The following is a 24183-nucleotide window of genomic DNA, read 5'->3' on the forward strand; positions in this document are numbered from 1 at the left end:
CTCCCACACTGCCTTTTCAGAGTATTTTTAGTTGTTCTGATTAAAAATTTACTTCTGAAGTATCACTGAGTACACAGTGCATTTCTTGATTACAGTTTTGTATAACTCTTTCAGCTTGCCTACATATCTTCCTTACACAGGAAGACTTAGAGGCATATTCTTCCTTCCATTCTCTTCCTACGGAAATAAAGTTTACTATGAAATTTCTAAAAATCATGGCCTAGACCTGTAGGAAAACAATCGCTCTGCAAAACCCGAAATATACTTTTTCAGAACAGGGGTATGAGCCCATAATACCCCACAGCATTATGTAAGATATCTAGGAGAAGAGACACAATATGCTGAGCTGAAGAAAAGGCTTGCAGTGGTCACCTAAAGCAAAGATGAGCAGCCTTAGTATTACTGACTTCTATGCCGGGTACTGTGTCACAGGGGTTAGATAGTCACCTCTCACTCTTCTGTCTCTTTAACTCCTGGACCTTCAGCCTGTTCCCTTTAGCACAGCTCAAGTCAAAACAATATTCTACCACTTAGCTGATGCTCTCTCTGGCTCCAGTCCCATTTTTGTGGCAGGACCCGCCAAGCAGCTGCACTTCACCTGAGGATTCTTACTGAGATGCTATCCCTCAGCAGTGCTTCTGCAAGCTTTGGGCTGTGACATCCATGCCAAGCCAAGTGTCCAACAGCACTAGGTCTAAGGACTTTAAGCAGCCTGAACAAACTCTTTGTCATTGTGGTCTCCAATCCTTTTTCTGATTTCCTGTGTTCAGGCAATTCAGTTTCACTCGATTTTTAGGCTGTAACCCTGATTTAATACAGGCCAAACTACTTCTTTCTAGTCTCCTCACCTGCCCTTATCCTTACTTGTAGTGATATGGGATAAAATTGAGTCACTTGTTCTAAAATGGCTGTTACATGACTTCTGGTCTTTAAAAGAGGAAATTCAGCTTACTTTCTACTATGTACATATATCACAGACTTCAGACTTCATGCTCAGCTTCAAGGTCTCTCTTTCAAGTTTTTGTATGATTAGCCAGTATTTCCTGTAGTACTTTAGGCAAGTATGTTTTTATTATCATTCCTGGAATTCCATTTGTGCATGGTCACAATACCGGTTTTAAAGTCTCAGAAATGCAATATACTGCTCTTACTGGAATTCTTTGGATGGCAGCAGTTTTGATTTGCTTACTCATAATGAGCAGAGATCTTTCCACCCTTTCATGCCATTCAGCCAATCTTCTTTATCTCTCTGAAATCTTTATCTCTCTGAAACCTTTTTTCAGGTTTCTTTCTGAAACTAGAGAAGTCTTGACACTGAAAAGAGGATTATTTTCTGATTTAATTTCTGAAAGATATTCATACTGATTAGGGAGATTAGACAAGGTGAGTAGCAGAATTTCTGAATGTAAAGTATGGAGAGTGCAGCACCTTTTGCAAAAAACAATGAAAAAATTACTGATTTCTGTTCTCCCTTCAGTATCAATATAGTCTAAAATATCCTCTTTGTTTTTGCAAATGTTTGCTCTCTGGAATGTTGCTAAGGGAAAAATGTCAGTGACAAATCCTTACTCATCATGCATTTGCACAAAAATGCTTAAAGGTCCTTCAAGATCTCTGAGGATTTGAAAGACATAATTCAGCCAGGTAGCAGAAACAGGGCCACTACCGGTGGCTAGCCGCACAGCTCAAGCCATATACAAGAACTGACTACTAAAGGCAAATCACAGTTACTTGATTTTTCAGGCCACGCACAGACAAATACGTTCCACTAATCAAAGGTACAGAAATCTAAATGTTTGTGGCCAACGTATCAAGCAAAGGACAGCTTAAATCTGCAAGATAAACTGTGGGAAATATTTTGCTCACTGCTAAGGGACAGTGTTATTCTTCTTGCCTTGCAGATGCTCTGATGCTGTTCTTGCAATAACCTCCACAGTTTCACTCAATTTCTTTGGCATTTCAGCAAAACCAAAACTTTTCCTCCAATGATTTATTCTTTATATGCCTGCAGATTGGGTGCACTGCAGCCATGTTGTGCTTTAATTCATATGGGAGGAAGTTACATCCTGACAGCATCATCAGCACAAGTCTACTACAATATTTAGTTTCCAAGAATATCCGAAAAATAAGCTGAGCGTGGGCCTTATATTTCCATCCATGTTCTATACTAAAGCTCTGTGATGGCCTTCTGCCATAAAGGCAAAGGGAAGGCATCAACAACAGACAGAATTATCCTCTGAGCTGTTCAGCCTTGTGTACTACTCATTCTCCTTTCCATCCTCATGTCCTGAATGCAACATCCACATCTCACACAGGTGCTGCTTCTTTCCTATCCAAGGATCTCCTCTGTTCCCAGATTTTCTGGTCTAGCTGCCAGATATAAACCCACTGACCAGCTGCCTGGGGGTCCAAAAGCGGGAGGGACACTGTTTGGCACTTGGAAGAAGGCGCCTTCCAAGTGCAGGTCCCCATCTGCAGCTGGAATCCACGGCCATCTCCTCTCACCTCACATCTCATGCAGACGCATATCTGTAATGTAGACAGATGTGTGGTGATTGCAGTCACTGGAAAAATCCATGTTCTCCGTTTAATTCAAAACCTTTAATTCAAAAGGAGCATATCGGGCAGGGGGCTTGTTTGGAATAGTTGGGATGAAACCAAGGGGATGAAATATTTTTGTATCACAGGACTCTTGCTGATCATCCCTATAATTATCCTGTTTTTCAGACTCACTTTTACTAAACGTTATGTACTTTACCTTAGTTGCCAAAACTCATTTCTCTGCTTGGAATGGAGCATATTGATTCCTTTGCTATGTAAGGTCTACCTGACGCACTGAAGAACAGGATTTTAGAGGAACAAGAGAATTCAAGAGAGGTAAATATGAAAGTGCCTACATACCCTAACTACTGCTAGTACTTTGCTATCTAATAGGGAGAACCTACTTTTTCCACGTCAGACTAAATTATGACGAGAATATAAAATATTTTCTGCTTGCTGCATTTTACAATTGACCTAGCCCCACTAAACTGGCACTGATTACAGTTAGTTTCAGCTGTTAGGAAAAAAGAAGACATTTTGGCAGACTAAACTGAACCAAAAAGGTTATTTTCTGGAAAGCCTTCTTCATATATCTCACATTACTCGCTTTACCTCAATGCTGTGTCTTGTGTAGTCAAGTTTATATTAAGTGTATTTAGGCTGGAACAGTTCTCAATTAACCTAGCACAGTAACTTGCTTTTCCCCTAAATCTTAGCTTTCAGAAGTGAGAAACTTCCTGCTGTATCTTTAATTGCCTGTGCTTTTCTAGAAGACGGCTCAACATCATCAACTTACAAAGTGGATAACCAAGAAATGCAACATTTCTTCTTTTTTTCAAACAGATATCTCTTCCTTGTTTACAGATGGGAAGGCTATGGCTGTTTGCACAATTACTTATCTCACGCTTTTTTTTTTTTTTTTCCGCTTTCCGTTTCCCCTATATTGGAATACAATCTCATTGCTAATACAAACTGTAATTGCTTCCTACTGCAGCAAGGTTATCAATCAGATGCCTAGTAGAACCTTGAAAGGTCTCTGAAGCACAGAAAAGTCTGTAGATAACTACACAGTATGACAGAGACAGCCTTCACAAAATATATGAATTAAAAGACCTCTTTCTGTGTTCTAAGCTAGCTTTATTTGTATAGCATTTTCTCTTTTCCAGTCGTTATAGTCCTCCAACTAAGAAAGGTAGTTTAAAAAGGAAAATAAGACTGCCAAGTGTCCCAACTCCTTTCCCCTTTTCTTTTATTTCCATGAAACTGATATTTTTAAAGGATAAAAAAGTCTGAATTTTAAATTCCAGAAGTGACCTACTACAGACGGGGACTTATTAAGCTGCTTCACTATCAGACTCTGCTTATAAGTAATTCACATTCAAGACAAGATCACTGCAGACTTTCCTATCCTATACACTTTTTCTCCATCCTCTACATCAGAATCACTACAAATTCAAGCTAATGATTACAAGCATCTAGATCCATAACATACAGATCCATAACAACACTGAGGGTTTCAGTTATGTTAATTCCTGTGCCCAGAGGCTTTTCTGCAACACTGAATTAAAGAAGCCACTGTATCATTCATTTAACAAGACAATTATCTTGGAATTAAGACTAAGTAGAATGCTCTTCTTTTCAAAGAGGCAGTCTTATAAAAGGTTTGGAGCGCAGACAAAAACAACTTACATTGCTTATGTCATCAGTCTGCAACACCTTAGCAAGTTTTGGAAGTGCACACTCAGTGGTCTTAAAGAAAGGGCTGAATAACCATTACGGCTAACATCAAAGGCAGTCTTATCTATATATATATTTTTAAATGAAGTAGATCATCTCCTTGAAACTATTGCTTTTTAATGGGGCATTTTAGAAAGGTTTCTTTTTATTATTGTTGCAGTTGAATACATTAAGAGGACTATCCCATTTACCAACCACCCATTAGTGACACCTGCTGAAATCCTTTTGGCCTGAAGGTGAGAAGTGTTTACTCTGTGCAGTATTATAGCACACTTAGATGTTTGCTGAAAAAGGGTTTAATGCCTTTAGAGAAGGAACACTGGGCAACACTAGGAAAATCCTAAATTTGTGTGGCACCTCTCAGTGAGAGAGTTGTACTTCCCATTCATTTGCCGAAGCTGCAGAGGAAACTGGAGGTATGTTCCTTGCACAGGAAGAAAATACCTTGTACTTACCAACTGTCCTACTGGTCTATATTCAGGATGTATTAAAGTATCTCAGAATACTGTGAGCAGAAAACACATACACTAGAATCCTGTCCCCATCTTGCCACTCCACTGGTATGGAAGATACTATTCAAATTAGAGAAGGGGAGCACAGACCACGTAAGGGGGAAAAAAAGGCAATTCACATGAACAAAACTGAACTATTCTATTCCTCCGTCTGTTGCTGGGAAACCTCCTCTGCTGGGCATGCAAAGGTTTGGGAAGGCTGGTGGCTAAGAGCAGCTGGGACCTTAAAATAACCTGAGCCATGAGTGATGTGGTGCTGCTCACTAGGATCTCCTCATGTAAGTGGGAGATTCTTCCCCAGAGAGTTGCAGAGGTAATCACAGAGCAACACTGCTCCTATTAGACAGGTCCTCCAGCCTTGGTAGAGTTGCTCACATTACAGATAGGATTTTTCCCTCAAAGAGGACATGTAACAATAAAGATGATCGCATGCTTGGTAAAAGAAGAATATATCTAGACAAAAACCGATGATGAACACACAGATGTTACACATACAACAAACATGCAGCTGACAGGATGGAAAAGATCAATTCCAGAAATGGGTCTAACAATCCATTTTTATTGAAAATTGTGATGTTAATTCTACTGTATCTGTGTAAGCAGCCTTCAGTGTCTAGGTACTTGTGCTATATGACCCCATGGTACTGTTCAAGTGGCAATAAAAAGTCATTCATATCTGCAAAAAACTTACTTTTCAACTGCTTTGTGAGCTACAGTTTTGTTCTTCACAGTGAAGTGCACTCATTATCTTCTCCTAGGCTATATTCCTCTGCTGGACGCTCTTTTTTGAATACAGTTGTTAAATTAAGATCCTCTCACATCATTTATATTTGAGGACCATCCAGGAATTAATAACTCAAAGATTTCACATGTCCACAGACATTTCACTGGCACTTCTGTTTCTTTACACAGTAAAAACAGTCTCTCACGCATAAAGGAAGAGAAAAAGGCAAAGAAACAAATAAATATCAGTCCACTGAACCACAATGAAAATTAGGCTGGAGAATAATCTATCCATACAGTCTGCAAAGCACACCAAATTCAAAAGAACAAGAGGTTCAACTATCTGCGTGTAGGAGGAAAAAAACTATAGGTGCCAGAGCATAACATAAACCATCATCTTCAAACAACACTGCACAGTTTGGTTCTTTGCCTGTCTTTCTAGAGCACCCCCGCCCCCAAAAAAGAAAAAAAAAACCAACCCACCACACACACAAAGAGGAGAGATTAATTAAAAAAAACAATTTTAGAAAGTTGGTTAGCCAGCAGGATATTTACTTCTTGATTCGGAATGAGCAAATTGAAAAAGAGTGCGTATGCAATAGCTGATATTTGTCACTGTTTGAGATAACTGATAGTATCAATTGAACAATTATCCTTCACACCCAGAATCATCACATCAGTGCGGCTATATCAATAAAAAGGCATTCTGCAGTCTGAGAGATTGTTAAACAGCATAAATATGTATCAGAGACAGGAAAAAAATCTATTTTTTTCTCCCCACCAAACACCAACAATAGTCTTCTGCAATCAGTCACTATTATCCCCGACATTTATAGGGAAGGTTTGCTAGTGGATGAGGATCAGAAAAAGAAAGCAAGAGAACATGGACACAAACAGGTCAAAGCGCGGAATAAGAATATCAAATATCTCATGGATAAGAGCATGCTGTATTAACAGATTCATTCAGGAAGGCAGCTATTCACTAGCACTGAGGTTGTCTAGGTACAACACATTGGGATTGCACTGTGATTACTGTAAGTTCAGTACTAACACAAAACTGAAATTCAAGATAACGATTTTAAATAAAAGTATTTATTCCTGAGTGTGTTGAAGAAAATGTTTTGAGTAAAAAAAATGCAATGCAAATACACAGTAAACATCAAGAATTTCTTGGTATACAGCACTAAAAATATTCTGACAACACAGAAAAATAAGTCAAAAATTTTACTTACTTTGGATGGGTAAATTCATCCAGTAGGACAACCTTTTCTATCAGGTCTCCACCAATGGTCCGGGCCAAATCATAGAAATCATTTTTAGAGTATGTCTCTGAAGGCAACCAAAAGGAGATGTCGTTGATCAAGGGTGGATATTTGCTGAGCGGCTAAAAAAATGAAAACACATACCTTTCTAAATGGCTGGCTTGGGTAGGAATACTCATAACTCTATTCTGAACTTGTGTAATATACACAGTACATATTTTGGAAGCTTCCTGAAAAGTATTTTGAAGTGCAGTCTGACCTCGGAAACAACTGAGATGCAAAATTTTATTTTAGAAAATATCTTTTAAAGATGCCCTCTCGACCATTTTGCTTCATTCAGAAGAGAGAGACTTCTAGCTGAGACTTCCTCAAACTTGCTCATTCTTCATTCCTGTTTAATCATCCTCATCACTAGACAAAATCTTGTAGGAAAACCATGAAGATAGCACTTTATTCATTTTTTTTTTTGTTAAGAGGAGGCTGAAGTTCGAGGAGCGCTCAAGAGTAAAAGTTGGCTTTGCAGTTAGGATAAGCATTAATTCTGTTAATTGCCTGTGAACAAGAACTGTATTTAATTACCTCTTTTCTAGGTGTTTTGGCTCAGAGATTCTGAAAGGAAGCAGTAAAAGAAAGAACTTCTTTTGTTTGCTAAAATCAGCATTTATGACCATGAATACACTTTAGGTTCAGAGCTATTTAAAAGGATCATTTTAACATGATTATTCCCTAGGTAGAATTGCATTTTTTAAAGGCAGTTTTAAGATTTTTCACAAATTCAAAAATTCTTATATATAACATGATAGTTCTTAATTCTTAATATAACATGATATATTTATCACTTGTAATGCCCAATTTAATGCTAAGAAAGTGTTATAAATAAGTACCTTCTTATTAAAAGGGTTACAATAAGTAACATACTTAGACTAAAAAACAGGGATTGATTAATTTCCCAGTGGTTTTTAGGAACTTCCAGACAAGACAAATATTTATTTTTTTCAGTTCTGATGAAACTTCACTGGAGTCAACGGACTTCAAATCACGCCTTTGCTGAGACATTTACCCCTTTGATGAAAAGAAGGTGGTAATGCTCTTTTTCAAGTTCTTTTGGTCACACACACAGTATCTTACTTCTGCTTTTCCATTAAGGCACCGCAGCTGAAGCAAGTACTTTGGCACAAGATTGTTGGGGTCTGCAGAAGAGAACAGCTTTTCTTATTTTGTTTATACGTATATAACAGCTGATGCATATACCTTGGTCCACACAGTATATCATCTCACTCAAAAATGTATTCTGTGCCCTGGAATGTTTTATGATGGAACACCGAAATCCTAAGTGAATACCTGCTAAAGCAATAAACCTGTTAAAAAGGCAAATTCACAGCATGTCAATTTACACAAATCCTGTTCTTACAGGGTAAACCCTTAAATAAATATCTGATAAGGAATACAGTGCAAGCCTTAAATTAATAGCCCCCCCAGTGAATTAAACTGTGAATCACAAATGATTATCCAACTTGTTAAAGGAATAAACTTGTCAAATGAATTCATATCCTGTATACCAAATTCAAAAAAACCTTACACAATAAAGCTGTCACATAGGAGCTCTTGATGAAATACCAAAAGCTAATGAATTAAATGCAAACATCTCCTCTGCTCCACCAGAGTCACAGCTGTAAATGCTAGAGATACTCCTCAACATGATACATGTGTTAAAATAAATAAAGTATAATAATAATAATCCTGCAGTAGACCCCTGCATTTGTACCTCACCCCAGTCTACCATTACACTTACCACTGCTCAATTTCAGCAACCTACTGAACACATTTCAGAGCTTGCAGGGACTAATACAAAACTCACTGAACTTCCAGCTTTAGAACATTTAATTATTCAACTAGAAGATGTGGCTTATGAGCCTAAGCATAACCACTCCATTTGGGTAGGTGGCTTTTTTCGTTCTTAAGGGTATTAAGGACACTAAAGAAAAAAAACTACATGCTCAGGCAACTCAGGAATATACCAAAACCTGAAAGAAGCACAGTACACACAATTCATAGTGAGTATTTGCCACCAATCTCAAAAAGGGTGGGATTATGCTAGTCACATGAAAACACTTCCCCACTTGAACTGGGGTGTACACAGGGATCTAGCACGGCTGGATCTTGCGAACTTACCTGAACTGTCTGACTTACATTAACAGGGCCATCAAACACCATGTCAACAAAGGTACTCAAAACGTAATAATCCGTAGGATCTGGCCCTGTTTCTGCATTATCAAGTCTATAAGAAAACTGTTTCACTGAGTCAATCCATAGCGTTACTAACTTAGATACAGAATTACTGCAATTTTGTGTGTGCGCACATGTGTGTGTATGCTGAACGGGTAAAGTAGACTGGAAGAACAAATGCTTAAAACAATAAGCCTAACTTTTTTTTAGTATTAGGTACCAACCTTTTCTCAGAGACTTATACAGAAAAATCATTTATGGTAAAAGACAAGGCAATAATCCCATATTAAGCTCTCACTTTACCACCTGGCCACAGTCAATATCATTGCAGTAAGTATTATATCAACACTGAAGTTAGTATATGGATAAAATTCCTGGCTCTCAAATGCATTGATCTGTTTGTTGTAGAGCTACATAACTGTTTATTAGCTACATCTAAAAAACATGAACATGATAGGAAAAGAGTCTCCAATTGGCAGGTCAAAATGAAGCTACTAAGACTATATTCAGACACCCAAGTAAATACCTGCTGTGTTCCAACAGATCATGTTGCCAGCACTACCCATTTTTCAAAACTCACCTGCCCTTTAATAATGGAGTGACCTAAAGCCCGTTGACTTCAATCTGTCTACAGGTGCAAGCAAACAGCAGCCCCAAAGGCTGTTTCCCTCTGAATTTACAGACCTATCACAGGCCCCTCTTGAAATCAATGTGCTCTTTCCACTACATTTTTGGCTCCATTGTCGTTCCCAGCCACCGGTTCCAGCTTCCTCTCCTCACAATTTTGGTGTCCTCCAGCACACCTCGCTCTCCAAAGTTAATAAGACGTTGGCTTCCTCTGACCCCTGCACATTGGCCCCGACTCCCAGCACGCTGCCCTAGTCTGCAATCCAGCAAGTCCTGATTCCCCAGCCTTAGCAGCCTTATTAGTGCTTGCTTTGGTTTGTTTTAAGATTTATGAGTATAGCAAAAAGGTTCAGGAAAAAGTACAATTGATACCACCTGCACAATGCTGGCTGGCGCTGGTCACACCTCACAGACAGCACTGCTGATGCACGGCCAACTCTGCACCATTTCTTTGGCCCCATCACAGTTTTGCAGATGCTTGTCGCCACTGCGCTACATTAAATTTTCTGTCTACTTTCCATTTCAAATACTGCAGTGCACTCTCTTAGCCACTCTTCAATAGCCTCAGAAAACAAAAGAACGCTTTCCCAGTAATTACACTATCTATAAGATTCCATTGAGCTCAAATTGTAGGGCATGTTGCAAATAATGACATTTTATTCTTCAACTCCCCAGGTGAAAAAATGTAGGGGTTCTGAATTACTAGGGTTTTTTAAAATAAAACAGCTTTTTGATAACCCACCTTCAATGACTCATGTTTACCAGCTGTAAGCCACACATCCTTCTCTGGCTGTCCCTGGTTAATAAATAAGAGAAGTACTTACCGATACTGCAAACTTTTCTCTCTGGAGACGCTTATTTTAGTTTAAAAATCAGTAACTGGGCACCACAGCTGTAACAGTATCCTCTCTGCCAGCCTGCCTAGCCTGTGCAGTCATGGACTGCTGTAGCTGGAGGAACGCGTCGCTGAACACTCAGGGCAGAGTGTTTCCTCCGCACGAGTTCGTGATAGCAAACAGCTATGGTGGCATAAGGCCTTCCCGATCCCCAGCTCTTTGCTTCAGCTTTCTGTCTGAGATTACTACCTCTGCAGCAGTCGCCAAAACAAATATGTGCCTGTTCCTCCACCACTGGAGCTCACAGTCTGGTGTAGCTAGCTGAAAATTGCCTTTATCAGCGGTTTATGCTAATACATGTTGGACCAAGAACTGCAGCAGCTTGAGGCACTGGTGGACAGCTGTCTTAAGCAGCAGTAGAATCCACCAGAATTCATCTGTTGCCATAAAATAGCAAGCACTTACGCTCTGTGTATGTTGCCACACCAGTGGGATACTCTTGACACCATGGCAAATGGAAGCAAGTGGTCACTGTCAGAGTTTTCTCTCTTCATTCGCACACAGCGAAGGATCGCCAGCTAACCTGCACCCAGGTATCTCACAACTACACAGGAGAGAAAACACAAGAGGCCACCTCTTGAGAAAAAAAAAGAGGATAATGAACAGTCAGTGCTAGCGATTAAGCCAATACAAAGCTACAGAACATTTTTAGCCTTAAGTTCTGAAATACAGGAAGAATCCCAGGGCTTTTCATGAATATTTGTTTCTGAAAAAATGTTTTCTCTGGGTGCAGTAATCAGAAGTGCAATATGCTAAAGGAAAGAGAAGAACTTCTGTGAGGTAGCTTTTCAATAAAATTTTCTCCCTGCTACCGGTACCAATAGGATAACACAATGAAAGAACTATAAATCCAGTGGAGGAAAAGCCATACCCTTTTTTTTGACAACTGTAACACAAATACAACATTAACAATGACACGTATCAAAAACTGGGTTAGCAATTCCACAACAGCCGAACTGTTAAAAAGCCAGCCATGTTTTACTGCCATCACTGGTCTAGTCAGAAAAATATGAGACTTATCAGTATTACGACCACCTAGCTTTATTAGTCCTGCACTGCCCGTGTTTTGGAGAAATATGTACATAAGCTATACAGGGTTTTAATGCAACATAATATTCTCATTGAAATGAAAACTACGTTCCTGTAATAGCTAAGCCTTTCTTAATATACTCCACACTGAAACTCCATTAACTCAATGTTATTGTAGGAAATTTAAACGTGCAACAGGCATGAAATTCAAATTTGCAAATTTACAGCTGTAACTTAGACTCCTTGCACATAATGAAGCATCCTGTATTAGCGTATACGCTCCTAGATTTGTGTTTTTGTATTTATGACCAGCGTAGACAAATTACAGTTGCTGCAGGAAACATAATTTTGAATTTCTTGGCTGTCATGGTTTAAAATTCCCAGTCACAATCTTCCATTATGATAAGTTTTCTGCCCTTTCCTTCATCAAATCAAATTTATTTTTTTTTCTTAGTTATATACAGGGAGTTCTATATATTCATATGTGTATACACAAACACACACATATACATATATATAAATACACACACACATATATAGCTATACATCTACCTATCTATCTACATACACATTTACGTATAAGCGCGCACACACACACACACCCACACCCACACCCCCCCACACACCCTGAGGAGGAAAAGGAGAAATGGCAGATGAACAGATATGTTCTGGGATTAACCTTTTAAAATCAAAGTGAATGGACCAGTTTGGGAGTGATACACTATGTTCCGCAGGGAACTGCAGAACAGCTTCAGCCTCCAGTTGCACTCCAAGATGCCCAGTGCAGAGGGGCGATGAACACTCAGTACAGTCGCCTCCTGTTTGGATGGCAGTTCGCTCCCCGCAACAGAGCTGTTCACCTCTGCAAGCACACCTACGAATACGGGGAACACCATGTGTTTACAAGTTGCCTCTGGAAGTCAGGCACTTTGCTTGTACGTGGACCTTTTTCTGGGTGCAACAGGTCTTCCTCGTGCATGGATTACAATGCCCCGTCCTGGATTTCAGGATCATGTAAGAGCCTGTCAGTGCCCAAAGTAGTTTGGAACTGTTAATTCATTCAGTGTGGAGAGGGAAACAAATTCACTGTTCCTCATAGAAGCAGGAGGAAAAGGAGGGAAAGAGCAAGAGAGGCATCACTTTTCAAATCAACTAAAGGATGCATTTATTTTCCACACTGTGCATAGTAAAATGATAGATTCCACTGGAAAAGGGCACTATTAAGCGGTGGGGGGGGGGGCGGGGGGGAGATTGATCCCAACAGGGACTAAACAAATTCATAGTAGACTGGTCTACTGATAACTTGCAACAGTGATCCAACTGCATTTTTGGCCCAGGAACTCCCTGGTTGCTATAAGCTAGCTCAGTAAAGTAACAGAAGGATCACACTGTTCTTATACTTGCTCTGCGGTTAAACTCTTCTCCAAACATTTGCTGTTTGCAACTATGCAATACAGTGTACTTCAGCTGAAAGGGCAGACAGAGCATAACAGGACTTTTTGTTTTTTAAGAAAATTGCTTCTTTAATGACACTCTGGTAACTACAAAACTACCAAACCAAATATCTTCTTTTTTTTTTTTTAGGCTTAGTAATTTCTCATCTTAAAGCAAGTATGAGGGGTATGATAAGGAAGTTGAGCTATTGAAGGGAACAGGGTACAAAGCACCTTAGATATGACTCCTCTTAGGCCTGGCAGCACTATTACACAACGCAGTTTCCCAGGGGCTTTTTGAAGCTTTGGGGTTGGGGGAGGGAAGAGGGGAAAGGTTACCCAAACATTTACATGGTCATCCCCATTTTTACCCATTTTTACTTTCTAACCAGCCCTGTTTCTTATACATTTCTAATGCTGCAAACTTTTAATTCGCAAAGGTCTTAATTCATGGTGGTTGACTGAAATGTTTGATTTCTAAACAGTGTTAAGCACCCCTGGCTCTGACTCTGCTCCCTCTTTCAGGTGGGAACTCAAATGCAAGGTCCAACCTGCCACAACCAGTATTTGCCTCCAACTCCTGTAGCTAACTGCGATGCCAGCATGCACCCACAGGTCGAATCAATAGTAGAGTACCATGGTTTCCGCTCCACCTAACGCAGTTCGTCTCCCTTCACAAGGGTGTTCAAGGGGGTGGCATGTCAGACTCCCCTCCAGAGACTGATACCTTGAAGAAAATCGTACGTTTGACAGAAAGGCTGACTTGTTTGTCAGCAGCACTCTACACAATTTAAACAGCTTTGGGTTACAAATCACTGCTGTTCCCTCGTCTTGGCAAAACACTCTTTGCCTTTACCTCTGCCATCCCTGGGGAAAAACAATTGTGGAAACACAGGAGGCACCTCATGGAAAATTTAAGAAAGAAAACAGCATTGTCAAGAAACACAGTAAATTAAACAGCTGTGGAAGTTTAAGTGCCTGGTTTAGATCCAGGTAGAATAGGGAGATGCCATTGGGCTGCAGCTTTGCGCGTGCCAGGGGTGGTGCAGCTATCTGCCAGCACAGCCAGGCCTGCCCATGATGGCAGCCCCAGCTGGGTCACCTGCACCCTGCTCCTGCCCTGCGCAGGAGGCTTTCCTGCTGGAGCAAGCCACCATCCTAGTAGGAAGAGGAGTGCGCAAAGGGGAAAATAAGTTGCTTAAAACCAGCATTTTTCCTTCTACCTTCCATACTTTCTGGCCACTGGCTCCACACTGTGTTGTACAAGGACTGGGCAAGGAAAACATCAAGTTAATTCAGTTTTGCCTGCAGTAGTGAGAAGGTGTGAGCCGGAAGAGCTGCTACCAGCACCATGCTAGGTGCTTCAAACTGGACCAGATATCTCTGCTGCACGGTGGACACTGCCATTGGAGCTCTGCCCCTTCCCACCTAAACTAAACTCTCTGGGGTCTTTCTGAAGATAAGGGCTTCTCTCTTGAGCCGTATTGCAGGCTCACTGAAGGTACAACACAAGAAAGAGTTAAAACACTTCCATTCTGCCCAAGGGATCAGGTAGCTCTTTATATCATCTCATTTCGTCACCTTTTCCAATGCTATTGAAGTACCTTTGCATAGGAAAAAATGCAAGGACTTGTCACAAAACACACACATATGCACATGCACAAGAACAAATATGACCTTTCTTACAAACTAAAAGTTATAGCCTATTACGGAGCCTGCCTGACAAAGGAAAGTCGGTACCTAGTACGACACTGAAAAATTAAGATGGATAACAACCAGTGAAAATATTAAACTTTTTGGATACGCTGTTCCACCTTCCCCAAGAGCGCTCTGAAGAACGTACAAGAAGACTGATGGCAGATTTCAGGTGAGTAGCAAGCATTTGGTTAAACAAGCTCATCCAGAAACACTGCTACTTATTACACCTCCACGGTGCTAATGGAAAGGGACACTGTGTTCTTCTGCACAACATTATCCCAAACTGTAAGCATTTAAATTCAAATACAAGTTCATTTAAACCTGTCACAGACAGTGCTCCAAGTCTGAAGCTGCACTACCCTTATCTTAGTGTAAATACATATTTTGAACAAACCTTATGGTCAAATAACTCAGATGCAACATATGGCTTTTATGAAGCTTCGCAGATACAAAAGAAAAATTTCTATTGCTACTACAAAGGCTATTTTTATAGGATAGTAAGCAATTGAAAAGTGTAGGAAGGGCAAAAAAAGAAGGGATTGATTTAACCCTATGAAAAGCAGTGTTGTTGCAGTGTTACAGTATATACAGCACAAAAATATTTCTAGACACCCACACAATCCCTGCACGTAGGACTACTCCTTAGATTAAGGAAAATTGCTGGTCAGTAAATCATGTTGCTTACTAGTCATATGAGACTCTGTAGATGTGATATTATCTCTTTGGAACACTGATCCCTATTTCAGATGCAGATATTTTACTGTATATTCTGGGATGGGAAAAAAAAAAACAAGTAGGCAGGCAACCATTGTGCACAAGGTAAACTGTTATCTTCATTAATCATCTGAGTAACAGGGAAACACTAGGCCAAAGAAATTCACAGATGTTACTGAAAGTCGTCACAATTATTGGAGGAATTTCTAAGACATGATTAGGGACCTGGAAAAAACTCTTGCTACAGAAGCGTTTCAAACTCAGCTAGACTCTGCATCAGAAATTGAGCTGATTCTCCCCTGCTATGGCCACTTCACAGCACAACGAACCACTTCCAAATTGTACTCTCCTCCTAGCACAGTTTCCTGTTTGGACCAGGCTTCAACCTCCCCTCCTCTGATATGAGTTGCCACTTGCCAGTTTAATATAAAAAAGATAAATGTCAATGCTGCCCAAATACTGCTAATGGACTCTCTGTTCTGTGCTCAGCTAGTCAAGAATAATTTCTCATTCCCATAGAACAAATAGAACTCACAGGGAGAACGACCAAAAGGGAAGTCTCTCTACTATTCCCTCCCATATCTTCTCAGTTTCTTACAAACCCCTTTTGAAAACACCAGGGTGAGGACGACATGTTCCTATGGCAACTTTACGTCTACTGTGGAAAAATATGCATTCTCCTCATGCTTCATGCCGAAGGCTGTTTGTTCCCAGTTGATGGTATACTGAGCTGGCTGGTTTCATGGTGTTAAACTCTTATTTCAAACGCAAGACTATCACCACAAGACAGCTAAAAGCCAAGAAATGCTTTATTCTGGTATTGCTTTTCCGCTTAAGCAGATGCTAACAGAAGAGTGTTCGTCACAAAGGGCAATGGATGAGACAATCTCTTTGTTATGATGTACTGTCCTCTGTGGAAAACTAGCAAGCTTGTATCCTAGGGAAGGAATCCAGTCAATTTGGAACCACCAAGATGGCAAAATGTTTCTCTCTTCCCAGTTCCAACCTCCATCTGGAAAACAGGTTGGAGACGTATGTGTTTCCCTAAGTCTGGAAGAAATCTCTTCTGCTCACACCACAGGAATGTCAGCACTTCCAAGGGCACACCAAACCTAAGAATCAATATCTGAGGTTGCCTTTTGCACACGCTGTCCTTTCTACCCACTTCTCTCACCACTCCCACAGATAAAATAACTCGTTTCTTTTTTTCTTTCTTTTTTTTTTTTTTTGGTAGTAGGGATAACAAGGGAGTAGAAGACTCAGACCTCAGAAAAAAAGCAGGCAACAAAAAAACTGCATGTCCCAACCCTGCACTTTCCTAAGAACTACCTACCATGCCTGCAAGGAACAGGTGATAAGTCAGTAGAAAACCTGTTTCTCTGCAGATACTAAGAATCTCTTTTTAGGCAGTGCTGAACACCTGCAATTGCTGCAGAAGGCAATGGGGGCTGCAAGTACTCAGTGTTTCTCATGCTCAGAAATCAGGCTTCGCAATTTCTGTTGTTCTGTTTTTGTATGTTTTCCTCATTATGCTTAATAATAATGCTGAGATAAATAGCTCAGTGGCATAAAATATTGCATGCATCAACAATTCATAAAAAAGATTTATACTTAAATAAACAACCCAAGCATTTGGAAAGAGAGTGCAGCAATACGAAGATGTATTCCTTTCAAATACACAGCATAACAATGGAAACAAATTGCACCCGACGTTTTATTTCCACTTAGAAGAAAAATCTCATATAATGTGCTGTTGATTATATTTCCTTTCCTGATCATTAAAATACACCATTCTGGAGAGCTGTCATCTAAACAGCAGAATCTTCAGAACTTATATGATTTGCACCAAAATAAGCAGGTACCAAAGCACAAAAAGCTCACAGGCAAATGCAGCACCTGAAGAAACCCTTCTATCCTATCTAGCAAGCTGTAACTTTTTTTTTTTCCTCTCTCTCTCCTAAACAGCACAGAGATTTCTAAGAAGATGATGATGATGCTGTCTCATATCTCATTGACAGCTACAACTTCACACAATGCCTTGGACGTTGCTATAGCTCTCATGCAATGAGAAGGAAATGCCCTTGTCCTTCTACACTTCTCAGACTTATGAGCAAATCTCTATTGCCTGGGAAATGCTACTGTAGATGGTGTCATAAAAATCTGTGCTCCATAAGAAATTAAGAGATCCCAGTTGCCATATACAGTGATTTATCTGAGCAGATTAGTAGTGTTTTGAAATATTCTTGATCATTACTAGTGCCACTAAAATAGCTAGGTTTCCTTCTTCACTTAGGAAAAAGACAGTGCTGCACACTGCTCGAGTTGCAAAGACTTTTGGCTAAATCCAGTACTTTAGCTTCCAGGGTAGTCAGTCTCACTTTTTTACCCTAAGTACTAAATTCATACAAATCACAACCTCCAAACTGCAAAAACAATAATAAAACACCAGGGTAATGCAGCAAGCTAAAACCAGAATCTAACCTAAAGAACAGTAGGTAAACTAGAGACAGAGAAACTGAAATGAAGGGCTCTACTTCCTCTGCCCATGCTCAGAAGAGGAGTGAAAGCCTTTAATTTTTCCTTTCAGGCAGACCTTGAGCATTCCTAAAGTACATTCTTGTTAAAGAACAGCAACACTTAGAAATAGAAAACTACGGAGTTGCCATAAGCCAAGAACAAATCAAGCCAAAAAAGCACAAAAAGTACGCTAAACATTTAAATATGCAATGACAATATAAAGAACATTTAAAATGTTAAGTGCACACCCAGTCAAAACTCTACAATCAGAATCTTTGCACAGTAAGGCCATATCTTTAAAAACTTTCTTTATTTTACAGGAATCAGGAAATGGTTCATTATTGCTGATTTAGGAGAACAGGTGACACATGGGAATAGTTGTGCAGACTGGATTTAATGAGTGTGTAGCAGCAGGAGGAGGAAAGAAATCCCTGGAAGTGGTCATTTCTTCCCATTCTTATTTTCCAGAAAAACTGCAAAAACCAAACAAATCCTCTGCAGCATATGTGCACCTAAACATTAGTTACTTTTCACATTCAAATTTATACAATCACTACTGCGATCCATGTGTCACACACACTAGCCTGATGAAGGAAATTGAGGATGGGTGTGATGAGACTAATACGGTTCTTCCCAATACCCCCAGCCATGTCCTCTGTTGTGTGGCTATTCTTTTAGCCTCATTCATATTCTGATCTGAGAAGTAGTTGCTGAAAAAATCAGTTTTATATTAACACCATACACAGCAAAAGGTGTCTCGTTCATGCATAAATACATATGCACCCAAACATATTCTCCCCCACCCCCATTTTCTAGTGACACTCTACAGCTAGGCTGCAATGACTAATCATGATGCAGATGATGACTGCAAGGGATTTATGCATGATTTTAGAGACCACTTTATCAAAAGCTCTTTACTGGATGTATCCTCTGCATGTAAAACAGTAGAACAAATGTTAAAACAGGTATCAAGTAAACTTATTTCTGATAAAACCCCATTTTAACTGTTAAAAGCAACTAAAAAGCATTTCCTACTGGTTTTAAGACCTCTCACTTCTTTCACTTTTTAAATTCATTTGGTAGCGTACATGGTGTACATACGCCAATACACAGCAAAAGTATCTGTATCTCTGAGACACACACTAGCACAGCCTAAGTGCTTAGGCACATCTCTGAATAAATATGTGTACGGTTTATTCTTAAATCAAATGCACACTGTACACTCACATACTTATATATAACCCTGCCGTACGCATGCAGATACTTATATTGGGATAATTACCTAGGACTGCCAGGCCGAAATCCAGGTCCCATTAGGTAGCAGATAGAGCACAAAACAATATCCTTGTCCCAAAAAACTTTCAGACCTAGGACAGGACTGTCAAAGCCACGCCAAGGCAGGAAATACGAGATACCTAGGTGACAACTGTAAACAGCATGGAAAACAGAAATCCTGAGAAGGCAACTGAGTCACTTGTCAGGTCAGAGCCAAAGAGTCACTCTTGAAGTCAAGAGAGTCACTGTGCTAGTCTCCCTGCAAGAACTCTATTCACCATACTGTAACTAAACCAAAATTAGAAAAATATTGGCAAAAGTGTAAGGGTCTCTCTACTTATCATGAATGTATTTTTGTGGACAGTAAGGCTCAGAGTGCTGAGCATCTGTGGATTCCTGCTGAAATCAACAGTGGATGGTTTCCACAGCTTCACATAACCATACCTAATTCTATTGTTATTTTAGATTTCCTGGTTTATTCCTTCATCTAATATTCATTTAGTGTGGGTTTCAACATATATATCACTACTAGAAATTGCTCCATGGCTTATTTAAGCACTTTGTATAACCTTTATAGTTCATCATTTGGGATGCAATAAAGATTGGTTGATATATTCAGCAGCAGAATTACTCATTTGTGAGCTATTTGTTTTAAAGAGCCTCAACCAGCCAAACTGCAGATATATGAGGTTTGGAGATCAGAGTAAACCACAGTAACACATGTTTTTTGAAGCTTGTTTCACTTTTTCTTAAGTAATCAGCATCAGATGTGTTTTGACTAGGTTGCACTGGCTTTCGCCTTAAAAAAAAAAAAAAAGGCTCCTAGCAGCAAAATTATTCTACTGACAACAACTCTGTATATTGCAGCAGCAATAGCAACCGGAAATTCATTTTTTAGATATGTCATGGTGGGAGAGGACTTCAGCTCAAAATTTAGTCAAGGCTACAATCACTCCTTTTGGCCTAAAAATAAACTGGAAGGATGTTCCTGGTGGTCTGTACCTAGTTGCCGGGAATTGCTTTCACTTGTATTGGCAATATACCTGCTGGATACACTACATTCTCCAAGTATTCACCCATCATCCTCTAAACTAACAGAATGTTCTAAATTCAGCCACACCAAATGGATATCCTTGAGGTACTGTTTTTTTCTTTTGGCTGTGCCAAAGCTTTCCATAGGATATGCTATGAACGTTATCCATAAAGACTTGAGAGGACATGTTTCTGCCAGTTTGTTCCAACTTCCAGGACTACAGAGAGGCACAAAAAATGTGATCTTGACTCTTCTTTTTCAACAGGTAATGTCCTTTCTTTTCTGTGTCCTTTCTTCTCTGTGTCCCTTCTTCTCTATTTGTAAAAATACTTATTTTTACATTAATTGCCTAGAAGGACAATGGCAAACACCTGGGTTGGGAAGAAATGGAGAGCCCAATCTGAAATCCACAGGACATATCTACAGACTCAGTGGCCTTTTGATCACACATGTGTTATGCAGTTTTTTCACTTGGGATGCCACCCTTGGAATCTCAGCAAGAAAAAAAAATTCCGCAAGATGAAGAACAGTTATGTGCCTTCATCCCAGTTACTCTGTCCTTTGTCTCTTCTCTAGGTCTTGTCTTTTATGTCAGTCACTTCTGGATTTCTTCCTTCTTTCCTCCGGGACTGAGGTTCTGGATCTCCAGAGTATGTGGAAAGAAAAGGTAGATGGCTTCTAGCCATTCTTTCCACCCGGGCTTTCCACCTCTTACTCATGTACAACCTTTCCCCGACACTGCTCACGCACACAGGCTGCAGTACCATGACACAATATTCAAGGGCAAAACAACCTCACTGAACTTTCATGTTCCCCCAGTCCCTTGTTGCCTTCAGGAAGAAACATGCCGTCTCCTCAGTCGCTCTGAGGCTACGGGGCTACACTGTGAAGTGATGAGGGAATGGGTATGGCTTTAAAAAACTTCAAAGAAAAAAGGGTCCCTCATCTGCTTCGTAGTGTAGACCCATAAATAGCTGCTGTGGTACAACCTGAAGAGCAGAACAGCATATGGGAAAGAAGAAGTAGTATCTGTCATCTTCATACTGTGAGGACCAAGGCTCTAGGAATCAGGGTCACAAAAACATCAGCTTATTTCAAAAGGAGAGGGGTTTCAACTGCTATCTCTGACCGGAAGTGCAGTCAAAAGAGGACAACTTCCAGCTGGGCAGACAGACATTTTACATTGCAAGTTTCCAAAAACCCCTATGGCATTCCCTAGGTTTGGATTTTCTAGCTGAGAATCAGAAAATATAGAATTAAATCCAGCTTTTAGAATTACCTGCTGTACTGTAAAAGTTGTACTGTGATTTAACTCTGTTAGCACAGAAAACTGAAAGCGAGGATGACATGTTTTGTTCTTTAAATATATATGTGTGTGTGTGTGTATATGAAGAAATGTATGCATGTATAGGTATGTATTAGAGATGTGTGCATATATGTACATGTATAAGATATAAAATATTATATATACACATCTCTATATAATCTATATAGAGATATATAGAGATATCTATATATAATTTGTTGATATATGTACTCATATATAATCTATATACAGATATAAAAGATATATAAACTGTATCTTCCCCCCCAAACAAATTCCACCTGGGACAGTTGTGTACAAAGCAGAGAACTCGCTGCATCCAGAAAGAACAGCTCAAATCAGCTACTTTGTTGTAAGCCCCTCCAGGGAGATCAAATCTGCTACTAGCTCACTGTAATTAATCAGAGGTGAACAGGATGAGTTTTGAAATATTCTAAGGCTATGAAAATAACCAAGAATTACTTAAAGTATTTTCAGGGAATGAAAACAGAATTAGGAGAAGAAAAGAGCTGCATTTTGGCTAACGAATATTATAGGCTTCTCTGTACATTTCATTATTACCCAGGTGGCTGCTACACGGATGACATGAATTTGCTTAGCCCTTTGGTGCTCCAGCAGACAGCAGATGGAGATCCTATGTAAGGTAAATATCGCAAACTAATCTGAGCATCAAAAGCTATTGACATTTTTCCAAGTAAAAGCAGAAAGATTACTGAGGGGGAGGGGAGGAGGTAGCAGGGGAGGGATGGAGACAGGATATGAGTGAAAACATCCTTCTTCAGTATCAGCCCCAAGGTTAGCAGCTGGACTGCTGGGAACTAAATCCCCTGTCACTGGTTATCATTATCAATAGTTGCAGTAATATCAAACTTAGTGCATAGCAGCCTTAGTCATGAGCCTGGGTTCCAGCACGGTAGGTGTTTTACAAATTCAGATTCACAACACAGAGTGCCCTGATGGTTCCTGCCCCTAAAAGGTGATGGGCTAACTGTATGACAACTGACAACAAACAGATGCAGGTTGGAGGTGGAGCCCACTGGAACCATGAAATAGCACTCATCAAAATGAATGACAGACAGCTGTCACAGCTCTTCATCAGCTCAGACACCTGCTGCCAGCTGTCTTCATATGCAGTGCACGAAATCTGGGTTTCTGAAGGGAAGGAATTTCTGAAGGTTCTCTTGAAAGAGAACAAGAAAGCGGATACTTAAGGAGAACTCCTCCCTGCTGCGAGGATCAATTTCAGAGAAACCCCAAAGTGCTCACTTGGGCATCTAACAAGTGGGAAAAAAAATGTTAAAATTATTGTCCATTTTGAGGCAGGTATCAGTTTCCCAGTAAAGACTAAGAGCTGCTAGGTGACAACAGGCTATGAAGAGCCTTTGCAGTGAAGAAAAGCAGTATGTCCTTCATAAGCCAGAAGAGGTAGCAAGAAAACATGCAAAGAGAAGTACTTTACCAAAGCAGCCTAAATACACAAAACTCTTTTCTATTAAGGCTTGAGAAATGGCTGCTTCAGGAATTAAGATGTGTACTTCACAAGAAGTTCAGCTGTAAGCCTGGACAGAAAAGCTGAATCTTATAGACGTTGTGGAAAGACACTGCATAGATGAACAGACTGACAAGGTGGCCAGGATGGAAAGCGGCAGGGTTAGCAAAAAGAAACCTCTGCAATTCTGGCATGGGCAGAGAATCGTAGGAGGTGAAGGGAAGAGGAACCATGAGCTAAGGGCTGGAAGAAGGCTGAGGACTTTGCCAATTGTCTCTTGGGAGAAACTCAAGGGATCTACTGTGGAAATAGAACTGGGAGATAAAGGCTTTTACAGAAGTGTTAGACACAGTGAGAAGACTTAGAAGCTGAACCCCTAGCACATAGCTTGAAAGACTTCATACAAGGACACAGTGGCTGGACACTGCTGATCAGACTCAGTAAGGCTTAAAGCCAATGGATCAAAGATTTGGGTCTAGCATGTGGGTGTTACTCACGAGAGGGAGCTCAGAAGGCCATGTCCATGTTATAAAGAGGGGAGAAAGACGAAATGTAATAGAGAAATTAAAAGTTCTATACACCACTGAAATTAACAAGGGAAGAGAGACTATGAAGAAATAAATTCTAATAGTGAGACTTCCCAGAGATATCGCCAAGAACAACAAGGACAGTTCACTGGAGCTCGTAACCCCACCAAGGCTCTTTGGAACATTACCATTGGAGTGGTTTATTGCCCAGTGATTCTTTGGTAGTGCTTCCAGAACGGTGAGGAATCACCCCTTAGTTATCAGATGTCAAGCACTGCCATTACTACCACTTCACAGAAGAGAGGAACCCAAGCACTGGACTATCACTGAAGAACCACCAGCAGTGGATTAAGCCAGGAATTGTTTGAGAGCACTCAACCCATACCAATCCCTGGGACCATCAATGGGGCTGCATCAATGCTTTTGCAAGGCCTCCCTTTATTATATTTGAAAGCTCATTGAGATCAAGGGAGGTCCCCAACAACCGCAGAAAGGACAAAGTTGCACCCAACTTCAAAAAAGCCCAGAGGCACAATCCAGAGAATTAAAGGCTGGTCAGCCTCACTTTAGTCCCTGGGAAAATCATGGAGCAAATCTTCTTGGAACACACTTCAAGGCAC

At 40.1% G+C, this 24183-nt stretch overlaps 1 protein-coding gene across 8 annotated transcripts in view; it reads right to left on the bottom strand.

Moving 5' to 3' along the window:
- FARS2 (phenylalanyl-tRNA synthetase 2, mitochondrial) overlaps nucleotides 1–24183 on the bottom strand; it is a 259641-nt gene that overhangs the window by 80442 nt on the left and 155016 nt on the right. For all 8 annotated transcript variants that reach the window (XM_068931926.1, XM_068931927.1, XM_068931928.1 and 5 more), the window contains one exon: nucleotides 6746–6897. In XM_068931926.1, the coding sequence (XP_068788027.1) occupies nucleotides 6746–6897 (152 nt within the window). The remainder of the gene's footprint in view (nucleotides 1–6745; nucleotides 6898–24183) is intronic.

Source organism: Struthio camelus, chromosome 2 (genome assembly GCF_040807025.1).
Source record: "Struthio camelus isolate bStrCam1 chromosome 2, bStrCam1.hap1, whole genome shotgun sequence".
Classification (NCBI taxonomy): Eukaryota; Metazoa; Chordata; class Aves; order Struthioniformes; family Struthionidae; genus Struthio; species Struthio camelus.